General features: G+C 30.3%; 1 protein-coding gene across 1 annotated transcript; it reads right to left on the bottom strand.

Moving 5' to 3' along the window:
- Nucleotides 1-1,867: 1,867 nt before the first annotated feature.
- LOC123692481 lies at nt 1,868-3,709 on the bottom strand. The gene is made up of 2 exons (XM_045637241.1): nt 3,390-3,709; nt 1,868-3,225 (listed from the first exon to the last, which is right to left on the bottom strand). Exons 1-2 carry the CDS (start codon nt 3,670-3,672, stop codon nt 2,105-2,107), a joined length of 1,404 nt encoding a protein of 467 aa, XP_045493197.1. The 5' UTR covers nt 3,673-3,709; the 3' UTR covers nt 1,868-2,104.
- Between the last annotated feature and the right edge of the window lie 7,343 nt (nt 3,710-11,052).

The raw sequence follows: 11,052 nt of genomic DNA, 5'->3' as shown, positions 1-11,052 counted from the left end.
ATAATTCTAACTTTGAAGAGATTTATATGAAATAAAATATTTTTAGCATTATTCATTGAAATGCATTTCCAGGTAAATGAAGTATGGAATAAATTCTGAGTACTAAATCTCACAATTCCATGAAAATTTAAATGGAATATTAGAAGTCAATATTTTCAATACAATCTCTTTAGCTCTATAGGGGAAGTAATATTGAAAGTGGCTGGAAACCTGAATCGAGTAGTGAAGGTATTACTATGGGCCTTAAAAAAATCACGTGTTATAGGTATTGAAAGTTGCTAGAAAACCTGAATCTAGTAGTAATAATGTTCCGAAGGGCCTTAAAAATCACACAATTTACACGTAGTGTTTTATACGTGCTTACTCATATGTAATTAAGATGTAAGAAGGTTAGGATTAACCTATTTAATTAGATTAACCAATTCTATTAACAAAATTTTCTGTTAGAGCCACTCTATAATTGATCAAATATAGGGTCTTAGAGATCTTTAGAGTAAAGAGTTTAAAGAAGAACGTATTAAGTTTATATATGTATTTTTCCCTAATTTAGGTTAAATAGAGTTCATATAAGTAATGATTATATCATCTCATTGTCACACAGAGTTAATACATAATGCATAACGTTTGTACTTAGATTCAATCAAGTAATATCATTAATTGACCATATCGATTAGACGGCTAACCTCTGGTCACTGCGGTAACACGCAGTTATTTGATGTTCAATCGTATTAACTTGAATCAATTAACTTTTCAATTTGTTTGACAGATGAAGTTTCTTGGTTTTTTAAATACTCTTATTTAGGAAGTGAATGGTTACAAAATTAAAACTTCAAGATAATTTGAATATGTAGATTTATTAAATAACATCCATAAACTTTATATTGTCTTTCTTATGATACTAAAAAGTATAACCAAAATCGTAATAATACAATCACAATCAACATTTAGTAACTAAAACTTTATACCCTCAAAGCTTACGCTTAAATAATTCACAATAGGCGGGGAGCAAGATGACGGACACAATTTGACAACCTTAATATCGGGAAAGTGTAACAAAGTCCCCATAAAATAAAATTCATGGGACCTACCTGAAGCACGCCTACAAACAATGTTAGGAAAATTCAATCTCGCAAAATAGAAAATATTTTTACGGTCAATGAATATGAAAATATGGATGACGGGGTATTACAATGGGTATGAATACAGCTTTACGTTGTCTCAATACTAAACTTTATTGTTTCATCCCTCAGTTACAACATAGTATTAGATCACCATACTCGTACAATTCGCCATTCTAACATGTAACCTGCTATAAAAGATTTTTATCTACTTTATTGTAACGGTGACGTAAAAAAGGCGAGCTCCATTGAACGTTGAAAGGATCAATATTAGTAAAGAGGAATGTTATCCTATAATGGCTAGTATTGAAGTGAATTAATGTAATGTTCAATACACTAGCTGTGCCCCGCGGTTACACCCGCATTGCTCCGCTCCTGTTGGTTTAAGGGTGATGATATATTGATACCTTCCTCGATAAACGACTATCTAACACCGAAAGAATTTTTCAAATAGTAATAATAGTAATTCCTGAGATTAGCGCGTTTAACCAAAAAAACTCAATACTTCATGCATTCAATAAGTTACTTTATCTCTACCAAATTACGTCTGAAGCATAGACTATATACTTATTAACGGAGATAGATGCGCATCTCTAGGTACGAAAAAAGGTGTGTTAGTTGACGCCCGGGACCAACAGAGGGCGCTTTTAGTTCAAAAAAAATCCTGCAGGTAGCGTTAGTGTCCTTTTCTCTAATACGGTACTGAAAATAGTAAACTTAGGAATTTCATTAAATGAAAGATATAGAGATATTAATTTAAAAACATTTATTGCTTCAAATACCATAATTCTTTATACCATATACATCACTAAAGAAACCAATGTTTGGTCACAGAGTATTGGAGTAGTCTTAAAAACGACAGTTTTTAGCAAAATCATAAATAACAGGTTTTATTTAATGGATCAACTATAATTTAAGTACTTTTTACATTTCTTTTAAATAAACTCTAAAGCCCGACTCAATTATTATTTGTTGATAATTGATATTTATGATTTTCTTCTTTTTAAATAAAACTCTAAAGCCTGTTGTTTAACCTGGTCATTCTTATCAAATTTTGATAGCTTTCCGTTTATTATTCTATTTACCCCCTTACACCAACTGTGAATAATTAAATTAATAGAGAGATTATTAATTAAATCAATCAATTCACCTTTATGTTTTTTACACGAAATAATTTGATAATTACATGCACAATTCAACATCAGCTTTATTTTTTTCTTTATAAATTTTGATTCAGGACAATCACGTAAACATGCAACAGTTATATAAAAAATATCTGTCATTAAACTAATGAAGTTTACACTTGGGTGAAATAAAGATTTTTTGGTATAATCAACTTCGTAATTAAAAGATTGCAAATCAACTTCTGATCTACATAAATCATGCATGCAATATTTGCAATTCCTAAAAATCTTTGTTTTGCATTTCTTAATCACATACCCAATAACATACTTTTTTGCCTCGGCATACACCAGTTTATCATTATTTTTTATTTGACCCATCACATTCAATAAGCCATCAATATCACATGCAAAATCATCATTATTTGAATCAATACATTTTTTATCATTTAATAGATTCGCCATTGATTTGAATGCATTATTATCATCATTTTCACAATTGGCTCGCGGTGAGTGTGATGAGTTAAAATTATTAATTATCAGTGTTTTAAATGCATTACAAAATTGATTGCAGGAAGGATTTACATTTCTAATTCCATTACTTCTAATACCACTAAAGAAATTTTCTAAAGGATCCTGATTAAAACTTCGGGTTGTTAAACTTTTGATATCATGCTCAGTACTCAAATAATTCCATAATTCTTTGAACGTTTTTATATTTTTTACCCAATTTTTAACAGAAGGAATTGATTCATACTTTATTGATTCATGTCCATTTTTTCTAACTACTGATTTGAATTTAATTGATTCTAAAATCGGAATCAAATCATCCCACAGTTTGAAGTGAGGGGAGTTATTTTTTAAGCATTGCTTGTACTGCTTTTCTGACAATTTGTAGGAATGACCATTAAATGTGTCAAACAATTTATCAAAAATTAAAAGAAAATCTGCAGTCCCCTTGCATTCTTCTGGAAGCACATTATGTCCTGAAAAAGAAAACAATATTTAATAAACTGTCAATATGACTAAGGTGCCTATAAAATCGTTATTGCTATAATCATAATTATTTTCACATTATCATATTAATTCATCTGTAGAGGTATTGTGTAGTATGTAAATAATGAAAGATATAATCAGGTTAATATCTTACTTGCTAGAAATCTCATTGCACTTGACACCCTCTGACTGAAAACTTGTGCAGCATATTTCACTTTCATTTTTGGTATTTTGTCTTTGATGATATGCATTTCTGTAAGCTTATTCAGTAGCCTTATTTCATCATCTCCATCATCAATATCAAGTAAAAGCTTTAAATGTTCCCATTTAGCACATTTTGTTTCTCCATTTTGCAAAAACTCTGCATCTTTTTTTAATAAATTATTGCGAACTCCCTTTAACAAATGCGGTGTGTCAAACAACGGGAAAACTTTCATATTTTCTATTTCAAACGCATTTGATTCATAAATGATCCCCCGTTGTTTATATTTATTTTTTGTTTCTTCTTGGAGCATTTTTATTACTTTTACGTTCGATGATGCTTGGTCACAAATGGTGGCCACAACCCTAAACCCAATATGTTGAAGTTCTTTTATAGCTTCGGTTAAAATTTCTTTTAAGTCAGATGCTTTTGTGCAGCTTTTACAAAATGTGAAACTAATGGCCTGTTTGCTTTTACTTTTTATGCCTTTTATCATCAAGACTAATGCATGATCAGCCAGAGTTTTGTGTCTCCTATCATTCCCCCTGTCTTCAAATCCTATGATTTGGCCAGTTGTTATGTTGTATTCTGTTCCTGGTGCCAAAGATATTATTTCATCAAATAAAAGTGTAACAAGCTTTTTTTCTGCAGGCAAACTTTGAACAACACTTTTAAGCTCTCTTAATATAGGTTCATTTAGACCTGGTTCGACAGTGAATTTACTGAGCAGAGTTTGCAAGCAACGTTTCGAAGGCAGCACAAACAATTTTTGCAATAATTTGTAAGCTTTTGGGCTTTGCTTTAAAATTGTCAGAGACAAAATTTTCTCTGCTATGGTAAATCTTCTACCCTTTGGTTTTTTCAAACTTTTGAACTGCAGTTTCGTGAAAGTCTGTATTTCACTTGGTAATTTTTCAATTACAGACAAAAATGATTTGGAAAAGGATAAATTTTTTGCAGCACAAATTTTCTTTTTTTGAGAGTTATATTTTTTTGATAGCTTTTCCAATTTCTTTGTGATCTTAAAAATGAGCTGGTTTTCTGGATTCTTTTTTGGCCTCAAACGTTTCCGGGAACCTGAAAATAATATTTATATCCATTAAAATTAAAATTTTATTATTTTAAAGAGGTTTTGTGTATTTTAATAACACATTTGGTGAAGGATGAAGGATTTAGTATAGAGCAGAATAATAACCTGTTATAAAAATCAGAAATCTGTTGCTTCTAAAACACTATTGCCAGCTACTGATGGCAGTTGGTGGGCAAGCCCAAATACATTGACAGGCTGCCTCATAGCCTGTATCCTTGTGGTTGAGGGAAATTAATATTATGTATAGTAACTATTATTATACTAACCAGTTAATTCTGATGTGATAATAGCAGCAGATGTTGAGGATGTAGCAGAGGATGTTGGTTGCAACATAATATTATGTTCTTCCATGGAATGTTGGCTGGTTGGTTGGTTGACTAGTTGTGGTTCTGTAAAATAATAATATAATAATTACCTATGTGTTATTGTAACTGAAACATGAAGTTTGCAGAACAATATCACTGTCCCCGGATAATAAAATGATAACTGCAAAAACATAACTTTTCAGGAAAAATAACAATCCAATAAGTGACTATAACTTGCCAAGCAATAGACGTAGAGAGATGAAAAAAGGCTCAGTGGTAGTTAATTTTTTAACCCTTTTATTATGTTTAAAAAAAGTTTTAATAACACTATCCAAGCTGAAGATAATTAAAATTTTAAAAGTTAGTAGCATTTGACTGATGTCTTAATTTACTAATAAACACTTATCATTTTATTCTCGTTAATATTGGACAAATGCATTATTGGATAATATCCAATGAACTTTTATTCTGGTGTTTTTGAATAAAACAATATTAGAGTAATGAACTATTATTATATTAAAATTAAACAGAGTAAAAATTAATAAAAATCAGTCTTCCTGATCATCATCTTAATCATCATGTAGATGGAAACCAGTGGCACGAAATCATATTATTTTTACATTTTTTACGAGAATAAAATGATAATTGCTGATTCGTTTTTCCACAAATATCATTGTAAAAGTTATTATCACGTAAAGAAACTTATTCACTATCATTATAGATTACAGGAGAAATATTACAAAAAAAAAATTGTATAGATGTATTAGGCTAAATAGGTTTCAAATATGGCATAACAATAAAACTATATAATATTTATATTATCATTTTATTCTCCGGGGATGGCAACATAACTGTGCTTATGCACAAAAAAGGGATAATTCCCTACGCACTTTTGTAATCTTATTATGTCTATCTAATATTATACTTAGTAAGTCTATATGGAACTTTCAATATATATGAATAGCACATAGCTATTAACTATTTAAATAGCATTCCGTTATAACATAAAGAAATCGAAAACAACTTAAAAAGTTAAAACCCATGGTCATATTAAACAATTTGGTGAATGAAAATATTGCTTAAACATTCACTTACCTAAATTTAATGTTGGAACTGCATTTTTTGTCAATCTGTGACTTGGTAAACAGTAACCTTCCAGAAAGTGGTTGTTACATAATCTAATGGTGTTAAAAATATAATTATCTCCTTTCTCCTGTAAGGAAGGAAGGAAGAAGGAAGCACACTTTTCCAAACATTGAATTTTTCTAAGACCTCATATGATTCAGTTTTGGGATTTGGAAATAAGTGAAGTGGGCCTGAAAATACAAGAAGCATAATTTATAATATTTATAATAATCTAATTTCATTTGACTAGAAATTGCGTATTACTTGATTAAGTTTTCATTCCATTAAATTAGGTAAGTAGGGATTACAAAATACAAAGCCATAATCGAAAAGGTTTTGCTACTGTAAAGTCCGAAAATATTTATTTGAACTTACCATCATTTTTGCACCCAAAAAAGCAACGTAATCGCGATTTTTTAGGCATTTTAAGTTTTGAATCCTATATATCCTAATCGAAAGGCAAGTCAGTAGTCCAGGTAGGTATAGCGCCAAGTAGATCAGAAAAGCAGTAATCGGTGTCCAAATTCAAAGCCAGGTAGTTTCAGATAATAGTCAGGGTCCGTAATTCCGTCTGTAGAGCGCCAAGTCGTAGAAAAATAACAAAAAAACAGGAGAAATCGCAAATTACAAACCGATACCAAGAAAACGTAACGAACTTTTCAAACTTCAACAAATCAACATTAGCAATGTGTTGCTGTTAAAAAAAAAGTACTATTTTCAAAGTAGGCAAAATATATTTAAAATAATGTTACATGATTATTTCAACGTTTCTAATATTCTTACAGACTTCATTAGTATTTTAAATTTGATAAATTTACTTAAATTTATACATAGTCTAACGTTGTACTGCCATCTAGATAGATTTACATGAAACAAACTTTAAAATCAGGAGGTCCTGGATCGTTAGATGGCTCTAGCTTTAGTGTTAAATTTTTAAACATAGGTTTGTTCGGAAGTTTCATGCCCCTGGTCTGAAGTACCTAAAATGTATCAAAAGTCGCACATAGAGCTAATGATTTTATTACACAGCTCCTCACATCTAATCCAATATTACGCGCTTTTGTTAGTGATTTCTACAAAGACATTTTAAATCGATTTTCTCCTGTATGAAACTAATCCACTTGCACAATGCTGGTTTACAATGGATGGTTATAACCTTATGTTGGGAAGTGCACTAGCCACAATTACACTTTATATTAAGATATTGTGACGGTTAATAAATTATTATAACTTTATTAGACGACTCCCTGATTTAGACTAGAGATAGATGGATCCAGGTTCGAGTCCCATTCTGAAAAAAAACTGCCTATTAGAACGTTTTAAATTGCCATTACTTGAGTTTTCTAGTGCTATATATAACAATCCCTAAATTATAATTTATTCTGAAATATAATTTTAAATATTTCTGAAGTATATACAATTAATAATTTCGTTTATGAGCATTAATTTGTTAAAATATTTAAAACAAAACAAGCTTAAAACAAACTCAATATAATATCAAGTAGATAAGTACATAAATCTAACAGAAACCCAAACTATAAGAAATGATAAATTTAAATCATTTAAACAGAGTTCCACAACTGTATTCCAAATAATTCTACAAAACGGGTGGTTATTAATGAATCCCCAACCAGGAACTAAGAGTTTCCAGTTAACAAAACGCTTCACTAACTATTGAAAAAAGACAGTAATTCGTTAGGTAAAGTAAAACAGCTTCAATACGCTTCCCGGTATTTTTCTTCACTTTAATTTTCTTAGCTCTTGTTACGTTATCGAATACTTCTTAATCAGCTTTGTTCTGAGGTATTTTTTGTGTTTTACGTTCATGCGTTCTATTGAGAAAAAAGCGTTTCTATGAGAAAACATAGAAATACTATTCGTATGAATGGACAAAAGTGCGTTGTTTTTTAATATTTATGATTACGAATAAATATCCTATTTTCTAGAATATGAAACTTAAATTATTTAACTAATCACAAATAGTACAGGCTTGTTATTAGGAAGGCATGTTATAAAAAATTGAAAATAATATTTAAATCAAACTGAAAGTATGACAATTTTTTAACACTGTATTTTTATGTTTTTCGTACATTTACTTCTTATATCCTTAATTATACTTATATGGTAAACATTATGAAATAGTTGTAACAATTGGAATAGTTTCCCTGGAGACTTTAACATTCAAATACGTTGTACTAAGCGTTTAGAATTACAGGATAGTCGGGTAATTAGACATGTATCAGTAACTAGAGGAAACTGTAATATTATAACAATGTGATTCTACGTAGAGCTACTAAATCGGCCATTTTGGTACTGTGAATACTATTATGACTGTGTTATGTAAAAGGTTTGAAATTCGCCAAGCAATATGCCTCTTTAAGTTTCTCGGTTTTTTCTATGACTTTGTTTCTTTGTTTTATGTTTGTATTTACATTATGATGAAAAATGGTTAGGTAATTTATCGATGGCCTTTTATAATTTAGAAGTTGCTCTCTCAAACAAAGACTGAAAGAAAATATTAAATGAAATGTATATGAAATTCTGAAATTACAACCAGTACTTTCATAAAAATCGTAAAAAATTAATATCATTTAAATAAACCCCTGCTGCCCCAGGAAAACGAACATAAAAATCCACACAAGATTAATCAGATACTCCACATATTATTTTACAAAGTATACATCAAATTACATTGTAAATGAATAACAGGAGATATTACTTCTGTTCATATTTAGCGGCAATAAGACCCGAGGTGGCCATAAAGAGGAACAAAAGCGGGAGCGACAGTAAAATTTGCAAACGACGAAACGATACGGCTGCTTAACCCCGACTCTGCTCACTGACACGTTATATTATGGATATAGAAACTCTCCCCAAATATAATATTGTTCTGTGAATCTGAAAAGCCAGTAAACTCCTTGTAATTAAGATTTACTGCTTGGTGGCAGTGATTTTTTTAAATACTCAAACATTTATTTATTCTTCTTCTTCTACAAGCATTTCTGAATCGTTATAGCATAGTTTTACCGTTAACCTTCGGTTCAAAAAGTAATTTCTACAGAGAAGAGCCGGCTAATAACTTGCCTTAAAATTGATCGATGATGCAAATTGATTCCTCTATTGATCGCTAAAATATAATAAATTATATGCAGTTTTATAAAGGAGATAAATAAAAACAATGTTTTACATTATATTGCCTTTTTATTATTCACTTAATATAAATAGCATATCTTTCATTACATAATATGTGCCCACTATACATTCATAGCCACTTAAAGATGTTAGTTACCATAATACATATGAATACCACTTTAAACTATACAATTACCCAAATTATATTTAGCTTGTAACTTCCTGATCTATTTATGATTGACCAATCAAAGGACAGATCACTGGTATACAGTCCAATGAAGCCGAACTAAAGCCTCTTTCATTGACACTTAGTTGATTACTGGATTGTGCATCTCAACGCATTAGGGGCATAGCTTCTTACGCAATTACTGTGATTGTATTTGTGTATGTGTGATCTATTGTATGATATATTCATGATTTGACATAAGTAATACTGTTACTAAAATCCTTGATATCATGGTATATTATAAAGAACGAAAGGACTAAAAAACATTTTTTGTTCACAAAATATGTATGACAATTATTTTCTTTCATTATTATACGATTGTTTTGATTCTCTTATTTGTAACGTTATTACTTTTGTAAAATGATAAGTAATTCTGAAGATAAATTATATTTCAATATTTTCGTTTAAAATTAAAATAGAATAATAATTCTCTCTTACAAAATAATTTCCTACTGCAGTTGCGTGCGTGAAGCTTTAATACCTATCTCAACAAGGAAAAAGGCTTAAAATGAAAAGCGACAAAACATAGGCTCGCAAGGCGGAAAGGCGCTGGCGGCCCGCCAAGGTACCTGTTGTTAACATGTCTCTAACACTTTTACCAGCCAACTGTTGCATTCGCGAGAACACTACTGACACTAAGGTTCTTTACTCTGTAGTTCTTGAGTAGTCTAGTTCTGTTCTCCACCGCGCACTTTGCCACACCTGAAAGAAAGAAAATGTAAGTTAGCTTTATAGCATGGAAAACTATCGTCTTATAAGATTTTTGCAGAAGTAAGTGAAACATGATTATTTATGGGTATAATAATTGTTATTCACAATCCTGTTTAATACTGTTTATTACGTTTCTTTAAAAACGAATAAGAAAATTGTCAATCTCAAATGTACAATTTTCCGTTATTGAAACTAATAAATGAATTGTTATATGAATACTAGCCATCAATTGCCAATCCCCAAAAATCACAAAGGTATCCTCATAGCTAAGAGATCGCATCCTTCCAAACAAAAGCAAAGCTAATATATTCAAGCCATTTGGTGTGTCCCTAAGATTTAGTCGCGATGGTTCCGTATAATTTTTACGTTACACCTAACGTCACCCATTTACGAATGTAATGCGATTGCAGTTGGATGCGGAAATGAAAAAGGACACACTTTTAAATCAACCCTCTAACTAAAATATATTATTACGTAGAAGTGGGAAAGGATCAAACGAATGAAAGACCTTCAGTGATGTTATGAGGCGTCGCATTTTAATCGTTATAAACTGCTTAACAAAGTATCATTTTAGGCAGGTTACATATTATATACTCTAAACAGCATTATATTATAGAACCAATGCTTTAATGCTTAGACTTTAGAGTATTCTCTTATAACTTTACTTTTTGTATATTGAATGTGAGAATAGCTTTGTAATTTATTACAAAAATATTTCGCAATATTACTATAAAAAATACATCTACAAAAATATCCAAATACTCCATTTTCAACAAAAATATACCAAAAACATTAACCCACAACAATTTACAAAAAGATACATCATCCCAAACAACCAAGCAAAAAAATACATCAATTCTAAAGTTATTTATTCAGAGTCCGATTTCAGTTGCATTGTGCATTTAACTGAATGCCATCTATCTACCGTGGGTATATAATAATAAATTTATGAAGTTTTAATTACACTTGTTTCGTATGACTGATAGAGTCAGTTCGCAACTACGCCCGGTTGAGGCATGAAATTAA

Source organism: Colias croceus, chromosome 6 (genome assembly GCF_905220415.1).
Source record: "Colias croceus chromosome 6, ilColCroc2.1".
NCBI lineage: Eukaryota > Metazoa > Arthropoda > Insecta > Lepidoptera > Pieridae > Colias > Colias croceus.
The sequence above is the reverse complement of the archived record's forward strand: the minus strand, read 5'-3'. Positions and strand labels throughout refer to the sequence as shown.